At 33.6% G+C, this 19,243-nt stretch overlaps 1 protein-coding gene and 1 long non-coding RNA gene across 4 annotated transcripts in view; one reads left to right on the top strand and one right to left on the bottom strand.

Moving 5' to 3' along the window:
• The window catches only part of LOC127866670 (transmembrane channel-like protein 7), a 42,906-nt gene extending 31,736 nt beyond the window's left edge, over positions 1-11,170 (top strand). Inside the window, exons 16-20 of one of the 3 annotated variants that reach the window (XM_052407405.1) lie at positions 1,391-1,555; positions 2,893-2,971; positions 3,994-4,129; positions 6,611-6,673; positions 8,541-8,659. In XM_052407405.1, the coding sequence (XP_052263365.1) occupies positions 1,391-1,555; positions 2,893-2,971; positions 3,994-4,129; positions 6,611-6,645 (415 nt within the window). In that variant the 3' untranslated portion in view covers positions 6,646-6,673; positions 8,541-8,659. Of the gene's footprint in view, positions 1-1,390; positions 1,556-2,892; positions 2,972-3,993; positions 4,130-6,610; positions 6,674-8,540 lie in introns of all 3 variants that reach the window. The other 2 variants (XM_052407406.1, XM_052407404.1) reach the window with 2 other exon arrangements.
• Positions 1-19,243, bottom strand: part of LOC127866698 (uncharacterized) — a 194,114-nt gene that overhangs the window by 122,366 nt on the left and 52,505 nt on the right. The gene's annotated exons all lie outside the window — the stretch shown is intronic.

The following is a 19,243-nucleotide window of genomic DNA, read 5'->3' on the forward strand; positions in this document are numbered from 1 at the left end:
ATTATCCAAGATAACCCTGTGTGGTCTACACAGGCATGTATAGTATTGTCCAAGATAACCCTGTGTGGTCTACATAGGCATGTATAGTATTGTCCAAGATAACCCTGTGTGGTCTACACAGGCATGTATAGTATTGTCAAAGATAATCCTGTGTGGTCTACACAGGCATGTATAGTATTGTCCAAGATAACCCTGTGTGGTCTACACAGGCATGTATAGTATTGTCAAAGATAATCCTGTGTGGTCTACACAGGCATGTATAGTATTGTCCAAGATAACCCTGTGCAGTCTACACAAGCATGTATAGTATTGTCCAAGATAACCCTGTGTGGTCTACACAGGCATGTATAGTATTGTCCAAGATAACCCTGTGCAGTCTACACAAGCATGTATAGTATTGTCAAAGATAATCCTGTGCAGTCTACACAAGCATGTATAGTATTGTCAAAGATAATCCTGTGTGGTCTACACAGGCATGTATAGTATTGTCCAAGATAACCCTGTGCAGTCTACACAAGCATGTATAGTATTGTCAAAGATAATCCTGTGTGGTTTACACAGGCATGTATAGTATTGTCCAAGATAACCCTGTGCAGTCTACACAAGCATGTATAGTATTGTCAAAGATAATCCTGTGCAGTCTACACAAGCATGTATAGTATTGTCAAAGATAATCCTGTGTGGTCTACACAGGCATGTATAGTATTGTCCAAGATAACCCTGTGTGGTCTACACAGGCATGTATAGTATTGTCAAAGATAATCCTGTGTGGTCTACACAGGCATGTATAGTATTGTCCAAGATAACCCTGTGCAGTCTACACAGGCATGTATAGTATTGTCAAAGATAACCCTGTGCAGTCTACACAAGCATGTATAGTATTGTCCAAGATAACCCTGTGCAGTCTACACAGGCATGTATAGTATTGTCCAAGATAACCCTGTGCAGTCTACACAGGCATGTATAGTATTGTCCAAGATAACCCTGTGCAGTCTACACAGACTAATCAGTGACAACACTTTCCACTTGTATGTAATTTGTCGTTTAAAGGAACTCTCTTTCAAACAAAAATCTAATTTATGTGCAAAGTGTTGTCCCTGAATACCCTGAACAGACTGCACAGACTTATCAGGGACGACACTTTACGCACATGCATTTAGCCCAGTTTTCCCAGAACAAGGCAAATCTAAACTTAACGATTTTTCAAATACTTTAATGTTAGTACTGGTGTCTCTGGTTCCCAGCCTGAAACCTTGAGCAGAAGAAAATTTTAATTTAAAAATGTAATTTTAGGTAAATTATGATGATATATGACTAACAAATTTAAAAAACGAAGATAAAAGGCAAGATATAATTTCTTATTTAAACTTTACGATTTTTCAAATGCCAGCTTGAAGCCAAGCGAGATGTGCGGTCCATTCCGGCAGCATAAGACATCGTACGAGGTTGTGGTGCTGTTGATTGACAGCTGGAAGGCAAAGTATCCGGTCCTGGTGGACATCATCAGCTTTGTCTCATCCTCAGGCTTTATAGCCGCCACGCTGGGTGTCCTCCTGTATGTGGGCTAATCTGTGATGACTATTTATGCAGATGCGTTTTAACCATTTTCCCTGAATGAGGCTCAATTATGCAATTCTTTTAGTGTTTATCTTTTCATTTAACAGTCTATTTACATTGCAATCTTTTAAACAATTCATTATGAATCTGATGTTTGATTTAATACCATTTTGTGAACGGAAAATAATTAGACTTGTTGCTTTAATTTTTCATTGAGTGTTCAACGTAGATTTCAAGTTCTGCTTTCATTATTTTGATTGAATTTATAACTAAATTTTTCTATTATGAGTGTTTGTATACCTGAAAAACTCTCTGAATATACATAAGAATATTATAGAATGAGGGGTAAAAAATATAGACATCCATTTATGTCAGTTTATGATTAGATATGCTTTATATTATATGACTTATGAATATAACCATATGTATTCATAGCGGATACACTTGGCACTCTTATATGTATGTTGCCTTCGACATTGCTAACAAACTATCTTAGGAAAAGATTTGTTTAACTGATTTTCAAATCGATGCTATGTCTCAGGTCTGACAGTTTGTGTCTGAAGTATTTTTTAATTGAAAATGTTGTAAACAATTGGTTATATAGCAGATATCGTATGGTGAGTTAATTTTGCATTTGAAGTAAAACTAAATATTTCCTTTAGGAGTTTGTTTAAAACCCCAATGAATACATATACATGTATCTCATTTTTAATGTTTCTTTTAAATGAAAAATCTCACTTTTTATGCGGAACAAAGATTTATCATTTAGGTAGTTTTGGTAACCTAAGAATACATTTAAAAGGATTCAGCATATTAAAGGAAAGATTTTATTTGAATGTAAATATAAATACAATCAAAGGTTAAAGGAAAATTTTATTTTGATGTTTTACTGTTTTGAAACAAATGATACTTTGAAACAATTTGCTTCTGATCACTTGACAGACAACATATGGGCTGTGCTCTGTGACAAGGGTGTTAAATGCATTTGCATAAAGTGTCATCCCAGATTAGCCTTTGCAGTCAACACAGGCTAATAAGGGAAGACACTTTCTGCCTAAACTGGATTTTTGCTAAGAAGACACTATATTTTAAAGAAAAATACTATTCAATCGGAAAGTGTTGTCCCTGATTAGCCTGTGGGGACTGCTACGGCTTATCTGGTATGGTACTTTTATCACATGCATTAAACCCCCTTTTCACAGAACACAGTCCATATTAATTTTCAATTATCCACTAATGCCACTGGAGCCTTTTTGATGTCATCTAACAAATTGTGTGATGTAACCATCCTTGAGGCTGCTATCAACTTCAACTGTTATTGTATTGTTTTCACAGGGTTCTTACATACTATATGCGGATAGTGATGGTGGGACACAAGGAGATGGTGAAGTTGCTGAGAGATCAGCTCCTCATGGTAGGTCCCCTACAGAAATACACAACACTCACAGAAAACAACATTTTAAAAAGAATGCTATTGTACTATACATATTCTTTAAATATGGGAAAACAATCATAAATGTCATAAACTTGTTTTTGATGACGTCATAAAAAATATGAACTAAACAACATCATAAACATATATTTTGAGAAAAAAACTTGCATAATTTGTGCATAATTTATGTAAAATGACAGTTTAGTTGATATTTTTCATGGTTAAATGGTGAACACATGTTTGTAATTATTATATAGGCATTTGGATTTCAAATGAAAGTTTTCCAGCACTGCTAAATGGATGTATCTTAAAAATGCATCTTTTAATTTTCTTGGATCAGCATATCTTTCAGCTTGACTTTATTAAACTCAAATTACAATTCAAATGCTCAAATGTAATTAGACCTTGTGCATTAATATTAAATCCACAGTTTCCTTGAGATATTAATTGATCATGACAGACTCTGCAGATTTAGAGTGTCTAAAGCATCATGTGATTAAGTCAACTTCAGGTTAAGGAAGTATCAGACGTGGTTTTAGGTTTTTGAAGTGTCAAATTAAATGTTTTACATTGAATGCCATTTCAACCAGTCCATAAATTCAAACAGCAAGATTCCGTCTGTGTTCGCCATGATGTTATGTCCATAGTAAATTCTGACGCTAGTTTTGCGTTTTATTTTGGTTAATATTGCTTTTGTATCATAAACTGTCATTAAAATTATAAAACTGCAATACTCCACTTTCAATTCTTTGTCTATTGTAAACCTACGATGCTAGTTTTGCTTTTTATTTTGATTAAAATTACTTATTTGCGATATATTGATTGTATATGCAAATGTATTACAAGTGTGTTAAGTTTTCTATTTGTATATACTGATGTAAAACTTTGTCCACATGGGCTTTTTGCCTTGTAGATATACCGGTAATTTGAAATTAACTTAAAACTTTTTCACTTGGGCTTTTGGCCTTGTGGATATAATTATAAATGAACCTACTCTATTCCAGGAGGGTCGTGACAAGTCCTACCTCCTCAACATGCTGCAGACAGCCCACAAGAAGGGCTCAGTAGGTGTCAGGAGCCCAGGTGGACATCTCCTGTCTGCGGGCTCAGAGGCATCGGGCGAGATCACCACATCCCCAGGTAGGAAATATGAGCCTTGTTCAGGGAAAACTGGTCTTTATGAATGTGCGAAAGTATCGTCCCAGATTAGCCTGTGCAATCCGCACATGCCAGTCAAGGACAAAACCTTACGTTTTATAAAAAAAAAAAATTAAAAGAAGTCTCTTTTGAACACAAATCCAGTTTAGGTGGAAAGTGTTGTACCTGATCAGCCTGTGCAGACTGCAAATCAAGTATGGGACCACCCTTTACACACAAGCATTAAGCCCAGTTTTCTCAGAATGTGGTTTAAATAGAGATATATGGATATAGTATGGATTTGGATATAGAATTTTTAGTGCAAAACTATGATATCTGATGTAGAAAAAAAGCAGATAAATTTCATACCTAAAAAGAGATAACAGGCATTTGTGAAGTTTTTTAACCTGGCTAAGAATGCCTTAATCCTGCTCCTAGTGATTTACCTTAATCATGGTCTTAGTGATTTACTTGAATCCTGATCTTAGTGCTTTACCTGAATCCTGCTCATAGTAATTTACCTGAATCATGCTCATAGTGATTTACCTGAATCATGCTCATAGTGATTTAATTGAATCATGCTCCTAGTGATTTACCTGAATAATGCTCATAGTGATTTACCTGAATAATGCTCCTAGTGATTTATCTGAATCATGCTCCTAGTGATTTATATGAATCATGCTCCTAGTGATTTACCTGAATCATGCTCCTTGTGATTTACCTGAATCATGCTCCTAGTGATTTACCTGAATCATGCTCCTAGTGATTTACCTGAATCATGCTCATAGTGATTTAATTGAATCATGCTCCTAGTGATTTACCTGAATCATGCTCCTAGTGATTTACCTGAATCATGCTCCTGGTGATTTACCTGAATCATGCTACTAGTGATTTACCTGAATCATGCTACTAGTGATTTACCTGAATCATGCTCCTATATTTAGCCAGGCTAAGAATACCTGAATCATGCTCCTAGTGATTTACCTGAATCATGCTCCAAGTTATTTTCCTGAATCTACCTGAATCATGCTCCTACTGATTTACCTGAATCACGCTCCTATATTTTGCCAGGCTAAGAATACCTGAATCAAATCATGCTCCTAGTGATTTACCTAAATATACCTGAATCATGCTCCTAGTGATTTACCTGAATCATGCTCCTATATTTAGCTAGGCTAAGAATACCTGAAACATGCTCCTAGTGATTCCCTTTTTTCCTGAGCAAATAAGTGTGTTTAAAAAAACAACAACACTAACTTGGCATTCTATTAATCTCATTATTTTTTATCTTTGTTTGAAATAAAGCAAAGAAAACACAATTACAAGTTGTCAAATATACATAAGTTGTTATATCTTTGATTGTTCTAATTGTGTATCAAATTATCATAATTAATTAGTTTCTTCTTTTTAACAAATGCTATTATAATTGTAACTATGTTTGATCATGTCAGCGTCATTCCAAAAGAATAAATGCCCATTAATCTGTATGTATAATGTGTTTGTATGTTAACATGTACATGTATAGTTAAGCATAAGGTAAAAAACTAAAAATGGGCCAATGATAGCATCTTGTTGTAGTAAGGCAAAGTCAGGATGTTTGGTTTCCTTTTAAATAAAAAAAATGTATATAATGTACATTGGTATAATACTATTTTATTTGGTTAGTATATGGTAAGACATTACAATATTATAAAATTCTATTTAATATATTAAAATGTTTGAAATTTGTGTTCAAAATTAACAGTAAAAAAAACTTTGTTATTCATACCATTAGGGTATAATGTTTTAAGTCTATGTATCCAGTAAGTTTCTTTACACAGTTTACACAGGCTTTCTTTACAGATCAGCACAGTGCAAATGACTTTTCCTTATTGCCAATTGATGTTGTTAGTAACAACATAAATCGTCTGTGTAAAGAAACTGACTGGATACATAGACTTAAAACATTATACCCTAATGGTATCAATAACAAAGTTCTTTTTAACATAAAAGACTAGATCTGCAATTTAATTTTATAATAATAGCTTACTTTTTTTTTCAATTAGTATTTTTATATATAAATTTATAGGAAATTGTGTATTCTTGAATCCGAAAGTTAAGCTTCATTTAATTGACGTTCATTTTATTGACGTAAATTTTCCCGCAATTTAATGTACGTTAAGTCAATGACGTAACATCTGCTTTCTGTTATTATTTGTGTTATCCTGATGAAGGCTTAAGCCGAAACGTGATAAATAGGGAAGAAAATATGTGTTTTTGTTGGATTTATCATACTATATTAACAGTAATAAATCATGCATATCTATATTATGCATGGTGTCTATATATACATGTAACTATGATAGTTCCATTTGGCCATGAGTTTCACAGACAAGAAAAATAGAACAAATAAAAATGTGATAAGGAATTATCTATGATTTAAAATTACATTTAGATTCATTCCTGCAACCTCCCATATTTAAGCTCTTGGGTATTTTGTCTCAGCAGATGTTTATGATCTCCCAGATGTTTTGCTGTAGCGTCAGGCGATCAGTAGAACTTACCTTGGTAACACTGTTGCTAGCATGATCGTCATAGAAACTTGCTTGACTTGTTGTATGGGTACTGTGATGACATATTGCCTGTGTTAGATAGTTTGAGAAGTTTTATTACAGCACATGTAGTATTTTGAAGGCTTCATGATGTATATGTACGTAATTCAATATACTGGTATTGCCAATGTTATCATAGCATGGCACAACAATGGCCTTTGCACATTCCTTGATCTTTCTGTGTTTATTTCAGCCTACACTAAATAATGCCATGAGAATTTCTTTCATTAAATTAAGAATCAATGTTGGGTCCATTTCGGAAGGGTTTTGGAGGGGTGTCACCTTCTCATGGCATTAGACAGTTTTACATTTAAGGACCTTTTTGTGCAATGACCAATACTTTAAAGCGTCTAAATACTCTTTAATTAAAGTTATTTAAAAATATACATATATTTAAACAATTATCTCAGAATAAATATAACTGTTCTGATATAAAAACTTAGTTTCTTACAAATGTTTGAATAAAATTTACTCAATAACTCATTATTACCTTAAAACATCTTTTTGCCAGTTTCTTCACTTTTTAATCGCAAAAAGGGCCATGTTAAACAAACATTTCCCTGGATTGTAATTATTGAGATTGTTTAACTACTGTAAATTTTTAATATTATAAAAGGATTATTTTTCTCAAACAATATTAATTTGTGTAAACTACACATGTTCTGTTTTCCTAAGTTTAAAATAAGAGAGATGAATGTAATAGCTTCTTACTGCTTCAGCAAATTATTAATGTGTGGCCGATTGTCTCAAGTTTCAACTTGGTAATGGAATTAATTGCCAATCAAGTAAACTTGATTTTATTGATAAGCTGTTTATTTAATACCAAGTTCTCCAGTTGAAAGTAGGATGTCAAAGTTCATTGTTTTACATTTATGACGCCTTGGGTGGCTTATAAAGGTATGTCGGGGAACTAAGAGGTGAAGAAAGACTTACATGGTTTAAAAAGGGATGACCAGAGCATCTTGCTATAATGACCAGGGGATACATTAGTTTGCAATGTTGTACTTTTTTTTAAAAGAAGTTATGCTGTCATTATACATTTTCAGTATCAAAATATACCTGAATTTAATTGTCAGTGTTTAACACTTAAAAGCATGTTATTTTCAGCTGTGTTTGTTTAAATACTTAAATGAGCTGGAGCTCCACTGGTAGCATGTGGCATAATACCCATTTTTGCATGAGTCAGCTCATATAAACATATTTCTGGCATTGGTGATTGCAGGCATATTTGCTTCAAATTCATGATCAGAACAGTCGTTATTGCATGTTGTGACATGCATGCATGCATTGTCTAGACTACTGGTGCATTAAATTTAGCTTTCAGTGCTTACAAGTTCCAGTACATGGTCATGAGTTCTTACCATGAATTAATTGTGAACTGTATGATATTGTACCAAGTGTTTGCTACAATTTCAATTCTTCTGCATGATTGGTATTTGGTATATAGAAGAAAAAAATGTTAAGCATTTGAATTAACTACCACAGCAATATATCCAACATATATATGTTTGCGTGGTGGAAGTTTTAAGCATGACAAACTGAATTCTGAAAATAAATATATATAAAAAGGACTCAGTGAGGATATATAAGTGTTTGATAATTCTATGATGGCATTTCATTTTCTGTTGTTTTTTTTATTCTCTTTAATACTTAGTCACAAGACTTAGTTTCTTTATCTTTCTTTTAAGTGAGCTTCAAAAGCTTTTTCAAGAGTAATAAATATATATGAAAATTCAAGTGTCAAGTCCGGTCACAATCCTGTTTATGTCATGTCTTATTTCCCTTGCTTTAGTCTGGAAACTTATCTTCACACTGTTTTCCAGGAGGTCGACAGTTTGCCAAGACGCGTTTCAATTCAGGAAACTCCCCAACCCCGACTCGACAGCGCCATAGGGAGGGCAGCTATGGGGCAGCATCACCTTAGAGAGACATGGTAGCATGGCACAGTATCAACTAAGAGAGCCATGTTCACAACATCATCACCTTAGAGAGACACGTTCACAGCAGCTTCACCTTATAGAGACCTTAATAGAGAGATATGTTCACAGAAGCATCTCCTCAGAGAGACATGGTAGCATGGCGCAGTATCAACTAAGAGAGACATGTTCACAGCATCATCACCTTAGAGAGACACGTTCACAGCATCATCACCTTAGAGAGACATGTTCACAGCATCATCACCTTAGAGAGACATGTTCACAGCAGCATCACCTTAGAGAGACATGTTCACAGCAGCATCACCTTAGAGAGACATGTTCACAGCAGCATCACCTTAGAGAGACATGTATCATCACCTTAGAGAGAAAAACAGTTTGAAGCAAGAAGATCTTTGCTCTAAATTAGAATTTATAGATAAAATCTGTAGAATCTTCCAAAAATGATTTTTAAGGGATGGTTTACTGTTATAATTTGAAAACCATCGATTGTTTATATTCATTTTTTGCAACAGACTTGAAGGTTTTGTCCACCAGGAAAATGTTTTCTTGAAAAAAAAGAGATCTGTTAACAGTTTTACTTTTAATTGAAATATTCTGTAAAAATCTTAAAATATGATAAATAAAAAAGCAGTATAGCATTAAATACATGCATGTTGTAGAAAACAAGTCCTGCTAGTGACCCGCTGTGAAACCAGCCATGGGACCAGCCATGGGACCAAGGATGAACGTCATCATCTGTGCCTTCATGGCACATAAGTAGTTCATTATGGATAAACCTGATCAACACTTGATAATTGTAGAAAAGAGCAAATTTACTTTCAAATGTGTTTTGTGCTTTTTAAATTGAAACCTGATTTACATACATTGGACCAGAATGATTTTCCAATCTTGTTTTTGGTTATAAAAGCTTGTTTACATGGCACAAGTGTGTTATTTACTATTGTTTGAATGCAATTTGGGGTAAAATGGGCCAAAAAGTACCTGTAGGCTGTCAAGGACTAACTGACTTATTGTCACAATTCTCTATGTATTATAAATAGTTTTTGGAACATTAGAAGATTTTTGTCAAAGCTAATTGTTGATGGCTGTGATTTGTTGCTGGGTGTGAGTTTATTTTTTTGTTTCTTTTAATGTTTTTTTTCTATTGCAGATATGTAAATATGCAACAGCATGTGTTCAAGTTCACATTTTACTTTATATGCCATGTATGGTTGCTTCACAATAAAAATGCACATTTGAATGTTGTCAATACTGGTGAAAAAATAAGCACTATGCTTTGAATATGTTTAATAATAAACTGACATAAAATATGTGTAAGTTCATATAAAGTGCCTGATTTTGGTCAGGGATACAACATCAAATTTATTTGAGTCTATTGTCATGTTTCTTGTATACAAGCATTTTTTTAGTCTTTGTTATTTGGTTTAATTATCATTTTTAATGAGAGTTTTTTTGCAAATAGATAAAGTTTAGCCATATATTGATATATAGAAATAACATTTTTAGCTCGACTATTATATATAAAATATATATAGTGGAGCTATCCTACTCAACCCGGCGTTACCGTTAGCGTCTGCGTTAGCGTTAGCGTGCAAATGTTAAAGTTTTCGTACTACCCCAAATATTTTCATTGTGCCTTGACATATTGCTTTCATATTTTGCATACTTGTTTACCAACATCACCCCGACCTATAAACAAGAGCAGACAACTCTATCAAGCATTTTGTCATAATTATGGCCTCTTTTCCACTTACAATATGCAGCAAAAGTTAAAGTTTGCGTACTACCCCAACTATTTTCGATGTCCCTTTACATATTGCTTTCATATTTTGCATACTTGTTAACCATCATGACCCCAACCTATAAACAAGAGCAGACAACTCTATCAAGCATTTTGTCATAATTATGGCCCCTTTTCCACTTAGAATATGCAGCAAATGTTAAAGTTTTCGTACTACCCCATTTATTTTCATTGTCCCTTGACATATTGCTTTCATATATTGCATACTTGTTTACCAACATCACCCCAACCTATAAACAAGAGCAGACAACTCTATCAAGCATTTTGTCATAATTATTGTCCCTTTTATACTTGCAATAATACTTATAATATGCATATTATTGATAAATCTATGTTAAAGTTTGCGTACTACCCGAAATATTTCCTATATCCTTTGACATATTGCTTTTATATGTTGCATACTTGTTTACCAACATGACCCCAACCTATAAACAAGAGCAGACCACTGTATCAAGCATTTTTACATAATTATGACCCTTTTAACACTTAGATAATTGAACATTTTGCTTAAATTGCCATAACTTCTTTATTTATGATCACATTTTATTATTACTTTTACAAAACAACACTTACCTGAATACCACGCCCCTACCCAGAATCCCTCCCCTCCCCCAACCTCCCTAAAAAAAAATTTTATTTTATTTTTTTAAACATCATCTAATAAATTACCACACCCCGCATTATACCCCCCCCTACCCCCCCCCCCCCAAAATTTTATTTTTTTTTTCCTTTTTTTATTTTTGAAAGATCGTCTAATAAATGACCACACCCCACATTATACCCCCTCTCAACCCCCCCCCCCCAAAAATTTTTTTTTTTTTCCTTTTTTTCTGTTTGAAAGATCGTCTAATAAATGACCACACCCCACATTATACCCCCTCTCAACCCCCCCCCCCCCCAAAAAAAAATATTTATTTTTTTCCTTTTTTTCTGTTTGAAAGATCGTCTAATAAATTATTGAATATGAACAATTTCCCCATGATGGCTTATGTTATACTGTCAAGCACTCGAATAGTCGAGCGCGCTGTCCTCTGACAGCTCTTGTTATTGTTGGCGATCATAGCAAGTTAGTATCCATTTTTTACAGATCTAAAGTTCTTATAATATTAGTAGTTTAGTGTAAATATTGCATAGTACGTTAGGTAATTTAACTGTGCAAATTGTACATAGGTAAAATATTTAAGAGAGGTCAGTACATGTATATTTGTGATTTTACAATTGTATTAACTACCTAATAAATAATAACATTGTACTGTCAGAATTCCAACGTTTATATGTATTATTAATTCATGTTTGTTATAATATTGGTTAACTGAAGTGCTATTATAGACAAATATGTTTTTAATAAGATACAGATGTATATTTTATAAACATTGTAGGCATTATCTTGTTTTCCCAGTTACCATTACAATATCTCATGTTTTACAAAGAGACACAAATTCATTATTGATTCAAGTTTACAATAAGGGTATATGTATATATACATGTACATATAAAATTTAAGTTTTTTAAAGATCTTATTTACAATAATCTTGTTATAAATTTTAATGAAAATTATTTAAAAAACAAAATACATGTACAAACTATTGTTAGTTAGAAGATGTTTTATTTTATTAATTAAATATACAATATTTACATCACACTGGGTTCAGTGTCAACCAAAGAATAAGAAATATCTTGCCCTTTAACTTGTTGTTGATGTAAAGAATGTTTGCAGTCCTTCATTAATTCTTCTTCATCGTGCAAACTGAAGACAATCAGTCAATCAGGGTCCTAGGGTGCGAGCTGTGATAATGCAGTAGTGATAGCATAAATAATTAGTTTGAACTGTGTCCTATCTTTAACCCAGTTTATCTCACTCAAGTGTTTCATGAGGTAAATGACAATACCATGGCCACTCAGTGGGATAGTCTTTTATCTATGCAACCTAAATTGACATGACGCCTTATCTATGATCGCTCCGCCCACTAGAATTGATCCACTAATCAGCGATCGATTAATCTGGCGCACTCGTTAGCAACGACCTGTCCGCCATTTTCTAGACAAGCTACATGTTTAGGTTCACTTTTATTCCAACGAGTTTCTTTTGTTTTCCTCTTTAAAAAAACGATTAAAAATGGTTAAACGGTGTCAATGGGGATTATGTAACTCGGACAATCGATATCCTGACAGATTAGTTGGTGACATTGAAAGATAAGTGACATGAATTAAATTTATACCATTTCCAACGCGGCAATGCAGTCTTGACAAGAGCGAGTGGAAGCTTCAAGAATTACCGAGATCCCCTTTATAGAACATTAATTTATTTCACAAACTTGAAATGTCATATAAGCAATAACTAAGCATTTTTTAGTATTTATTATGTCACGTGTGCATGCAAAATAATTGAGAATTTTGGTACCCAATTCGTGTAACTTTACGAAATCCCCGTTAAAAATCGCGTTTCTGTATGTGTCAGAAACAAGTGAAAACCATTTTGTTATTATTTGAATAAAGACATATCGTTAAATGCTATTGTAAAAGAGTTATTATTACTGATATTAGTTAACCAATAAATGCGGTAACTTCGGGGGAAGTCGGTAACTGCGCGAGCGTCTGATATTGGTAGCCTTATTAATTTATAATAGCCTAACCGTATTCTATTTCGTACAACGCTAATTTTATATCAGACAATGTCCAAACTTACTGTGTTGTTTTTGCGCTTTAAATTATAGTGATTGATAAATGTCCCATAAGCAATGTTTAATATGATTAACATCACTTTTATACGCAATAACATGTGGGATTGAGGTACCCACCCGGCGTCAGAAAGCGCGTAAAACTTCACAGAATTCCCAGTTATAAAGCGCTATTTCGTGTCAAATACACGGGTAGGGGGGAATGTTTCGGTAATAATTTTGTTAATAACACGGGTAAATACCGGTGAAGTGTTAATTTATTGCAAATACCACCATTACACGTAATAACAGGTTCGATTTTGGTAGGCGCGCAAGCATTTGAGAGCGTGTTTAATGTACCGATTTACCCGTTATAAATAGCTGATGTTCTCTTTAATCGTATATTTTTTGCATTTGCAGAATAACTAAATGGCAACAACCCCTTTACAAGTGTAATATGGTGTTAAACAAGTCCATAAAATCATCCGGAATATCGCGTAAATCTATATGCAGTCTATAGGCAAAGAAACCATTTTGGTGTTAGCTTGTCTAGGTTTTCTTCCCGCTGAGCCACGTGATTAAGTGGGCGGAGCGATCACTAATAAGGCATCATGTCAATTGCTTCACCACTGATGAAAATATTTGTTTCATATGACAACAAATTATTTGATTATACAATCCTTAACTAAAATCAACACTTTTTCATCTTATTTTATATTTACCCGGTATGTATGGCAAAAAATTGTCAAATGTGGGACAATTTTTATCAATTGTGTACATTTTGTATATTTTGACATCGTTAATATTACATAATATGATACCGAACATTATGCCCAACACTGTTTTGGGTAAATAGTGCTTTAGTTTGTCCTTAATTATATTCTGTATTAAAGTTATTTTTCTATTGATTAAATGATAAGGTTATTTACCTTTTGTTTTAAACTATATTTCAAAAGTAGTCCAAATAAACTTGAAACCAAGTCAAAGTAAAATTATCAAACCTGATCATCTCACTCAAGATGCAGTGAAATGATCAGGTTAGCATTCACCATAATTCTGCACTCATTCATCGAGTAGCATGAAATAAAATATAGTCTTGTAAGTAAGATACCTTGCTTGAATTAAGATGGAAAACATCATTTTTGTCATCATGTAACGTATTGTTTATTATTTATTAGCTCTCATCAGCAAAATGTGCTCATGGTGAGCTTTTGTGATCACCTTTTGTCTGTTGTGCCTTATCAAAATTTACCTTGTTAACACTCTAGAGGTCACATTTATTGTCCAATCTTCATTAAACTTGGTCAGAACTAGTGTCCCAATAATATCTAGGACAAGTTCGAAATTAGTTCTGGTTGGTTGAAAGACATGGCTCCCATGGGGCGTGGAATTTTTCCTTATATGGCTTTAGTAAAACCTTGTTAACACTTTCAAAGTTATATTTATAGTCCAATCTTTATGAAACTTCGCCAAAAGCTGTGTCCAAATAATATCTTAAACTAGTTTGAAAATGGTTTCATTTGGTTGAAAAACATGGCCGCCAGGTTGCCGGGCAGTATTCCTGGCTGTAGTAAAACCTTGTTAAAAAATTAGAAGTCACATCTATTGTCCAACCTTCATGAAACTTAAGCAGAACATTTGTTCTTATGATATCTTGGATGAGTTTGACAATGGTTCCAGTCTGTTGAAAAACAACGCCGCCAGAGGGTGGGGCATTTTTCCGTATATGGGTATAGTGAAACCTTGTTAACACTCTAGAAGTCACATTTTTAGTGCAATCTAAATGAAACTTAGTCAGAACACAGTTTTCTAATGACTTCTTGGTTGAGATAAAAAAAAAATCTTCTGGTTTGTTGAAAAACATGGCCTCTGGGGGGGGGGGGGCAAAATAGTTTAGTTCCTTTGGGTCTCAAGTGAGAACCATAGGGCACATGGCCCTTTTGTTTTGTATTGAGTTGGTAAAATTGGTCATTATAATAAAAAACATATTTATGTTTCGATTTTTATTATCTTAAAATTGTAGACGTGAAATAATAATATGCAAACAAGTGTGTACCTCATTACTTGTTAAATGCATAATATATATTTAATCCTTTGTTATAAGTATTGATTTCATTCTTTTCTTTGGTTGTCATTGCACAATTTTGTTTTTGTTTCTATATGTTTTTAAGTTCTTCATTATCATATAATATAATTCATAGCTTTTGGAATCACTGCTGCAAGCAAATCAAAAAGATTATTATCTGATAATACCTACAGCGTTCAATTCACTAAAACATTTGACTGTTATTTTGATAAAATCAAAACAGATTATGCCTTACAAAATTCTAGTTTTTAGTGTTACAATGCTGTATCTACCTATTACTCCTAATCAATCATTTGCTTTGCATTTGTTGATTTAGTGTTACTAACCACTAGGAAACCTTCCATTTCAGCCTTCTGTAGGTTTTTCTAAGTATTATTCGATAACATATATTATTGCTCAACATGTATGCAGTTAATAAGTATAAATCTTTCATTTTATGTTGTATCATTCTCACAGTTGCATTTGATGACAATTATTTAAAAGATTGAACGTTAGAAGTCTACACAATGTCCCTTAAATTTAGTATTGTTGCTTTAATGTCCTTGAAACATATTACTTGTGTAATTGTTTTTATATATTTATTAAGTTTTAGATGTTTACATGTTCACCTTCCAATCAATGTTATTATGCAATAAACAGAATATTATCTTTTATTCATTTATTTTTCTCATGACCATGCTTATACCAATTTTATTCAACAAAAATGTAAATAAATCTGGCCAACAAGATGAAAAAAAAACAGCAAAACTTTGATGTAATGTGTGTTCTAATTTGCTTTCGGTGTCATTGATATGCATGTTTAATCTCATTCATTAAAATAATGATTTGATCATAGAAAAAAATATTTTTTCACTTGATGTTGTGCCAGTTGAGATAAAATCTATAAAAACCCAAGAACTAAAAAATATTTTGCTGAATTAAATAGATATGTTTCACAGAAATTACTGAAGGGTCATTATATTCTTAAGAAGTAATTCAGCTTTACAATGTTCATTCAAAATCTTGGAATTCTCTTCTTAACTGTAAGTTAACTAGATGCCTAGGGCAAAATGATGAGCGCATTTTAATGAACACCACTTGTATGATTTTAAAATGAGTCTGGCCTTTTAACACGGGACCTGGCAATGCACGCCACCTATTCTCTCAAGATGGTTAAACCATTGAAGAGTGTTAGTGTTGAATTGCCATTTGAATGATGTTACTGTCTGAAATTCCCGTTTCATGACCATATTTTGAGCAGCGACCTTGATGTAAAACTTCCACCTTTGTGCGAATGACAAAGGCTATGCCCTCAACAAATTATGTAAAAATTGTCTTATGTATGAATCTGTTTTTGTCTTCACAAATTTTACTTTGCCCCTGTTTGAGCACTCTGACCTTTTAGATAGTTAAATGGCTGTGGTGCAATACATGGGGTCAGCAAGATGAGCATTTGTCTCAAACTATTAATTATTTAACAGCTAATTCATGATGAATCTACAGTCCACCCAAGCTTTATCATATCGAAATTTGATATTTGATCAATAATTAAGACCTTAACCAAGGGACTTAACGGGACACACCGATGCAATATCGTGTATAGCTATTTGGCACTTGATATTTTCTTTGGAATGGTTCTTGAAATTCGCTTTAAAGCATGGCATGTGTGTACTACCAGAATCAGAATAATTGGTAAATCATTTCAGCGATGGCAATTGCAGACACAAGGATAAAGGCAAATCAGTGTACATATTAATAAATGTAAAAATAAAACGCCATGGTCATGTTGGCTCTTAGCGCTCGCCTGGGATCAAGGACACGTATTGTTTTGACTTTTGTGCCAAATTATTTCAAAATCCCATACTTAACGACAAAGCTATCACTGGAACTGGAACCCTCAAACTAGAGAGGTAACGAGCTAAACGCGACGATGGACGCGTAGCGTGGCCTTTTCGTTATTTCATGATATGTACAAACGATCGGAACCTTTAGGGCGCTCGGTGAGACCGGAGGCCAAGGAGCAGGATGCCTCAGGAAGCTCCTAAAAGTTAAAGCTTAATAACCAAATAAAAGACTTTTCCTGACAGACTTACTTATGACTTGATGTTCATGGCCTAGTTTAAGTCAATCATATCAAAAGTCATTAGATTAGACAGACATACACATTACTTTTCAAACAACTGACGTCAGCCTCCGCACGTGACGTCCTGCGCGTGGAAACGTTTCTGAGAGAGGCGTTCACGCTGTGTTGGTTAATGAGCATACAGAATCAACTGTGGTGTTTGACCGCACTGTACAGTTCAACACGGTGTTATATCGGTCAGTGTGGCCAGACATGTTTCTACACGAGGGTGGGTCCGTCTTGCATAAAGGAATCGTAAGGGATTCAACGATTGAAAGTCAACTGAACGAGTTTTATGCAGGTATATAACACTTGGTCGTTATGTCTATAGTGCTTAAAATGTGAGGACATTATGAAATAGTTTTTGCTAATAGTGAAGTCGAATTACCCACAGGAATACGTGTTCGTACCTAGGAATGAAATCATGAGTGTGAAGCACGTAATATGTGAAACTTTAAATTTACACTCATAACCGTAGATTCTTCGAAAACACGTTATCATATATTACGATATATTTCAAATGCATTGAAGTTAAGTTACATCATTTTTACAGTTCACCCATTTTTCTATGAAATTTATTCGCACGAGGTTTTCAATGTCGTTCATAGATCATCTCAAATGAATGACGCCTACCTCATCCATACATAAGAAAGCAGAACCGACGTCAGATGCGTTTTCCGTGTTTACAAATGTGGCTTATAAACTTGTTATAAGTTTTTTCTATGACATGACCTGGTAACCTAGTTTTTATTTTTGACGATCATGGTCCAGATTTTACCTCGGCTTAGACCTCGTCCATCTAAACATTGCGAAGCTACAAAACTATGCACGTGGCCTTGTCCAAGATAGAGGCAGACGTTCTCATAACAAATCTTAAACGGCAATTGAAAGAATTAAAGCAGTGCAGCAGATGTTAACTGCGCCAGACAATCGTTTCACTTGTTTTTAAAGTTGGTATTTAAAAAACATAACCAAAGTGAAGCAATAGCGAAGAACTTTATATTTCCAAAAATAAGCACACACACAAATAATCACACACATTTACTCAAGAATATTCCTTACTCGAAAATCATGCATTCACGTACAAATAGTGATATACACTGGCCAACTGTTCTTACTGTTCACTTAATACAATTGTGATTGCGATGTAGATGTTATTGTTTTACACTTGTATCGGCCGATTCCATGAATGAAATATTTTTTTGCTCCGATAAATGTTTACAGCGTATGTCTTGACACGATATCCAAACGAGCGCCGTATTTAGTGGAAGATTCATTCTTAATGTTTATAGTTCTACAAAGCAACTAACGTGGTAAAACATAGCATAATTTAATATGTGTCAAGTTTACTTTTTGTAAAAATATATAATTGTTCAATCTTTAATAAAATGAATATGTTTTTGTTTCAACAAATTCACCGAAACCATGTATTTAATTCTTTTTAAATCATTTCAATATGATACAAAAACAACTTGAAGTTATTTTATTTCCTTATAGAAATGCGTTGATGTTACATTAACATATAAATATTTAGTTTCTTTTAACATATACAAATAAACGAATTAAAATAATGGAATGTCTAATAGTACTATATTATCTGACAACATGTTACGGTAATATTACTCGCGTAAGCTATATTAAGCAATCGACCATTTAACAGATGTAATAATCAATGATTATTTGAGTACCTTTTCAGTGGTGAACAATATCATATGTTCGTGTGATCCAGTCGATTTACTACAAACCCTTGGTCAAGCAACCTCGAATGAGCGATTGGTCAAAGCGATATAATTCAGTAAACTTAATTATTATACAACCATAAAGATCATTATGTAACTTGGTGACATTCTGAACATAATAAACGGCCCTATTAATTTATAAATATGTTAATGATACACATGCACTTGTGTGATTCTTGATATTGAACATTTTTCACGCGGAGCT

The sequence above is a fragment of the Dreissena polymorpha genome, chromosome 2 (assembly GCF_020536995.1).
Source record: "Dreissena polymorpha isolate Duluth1 chromosome 2, UMN_Dpol_1.0, whole genome shotgun sequence".
Classification (NCBI taxonomy): Eukaryota; Metazoa; Mollusca; class Bivalvia; order Myida; family Dreissenidae; genus Dreissena; species Dreissena polymorpha.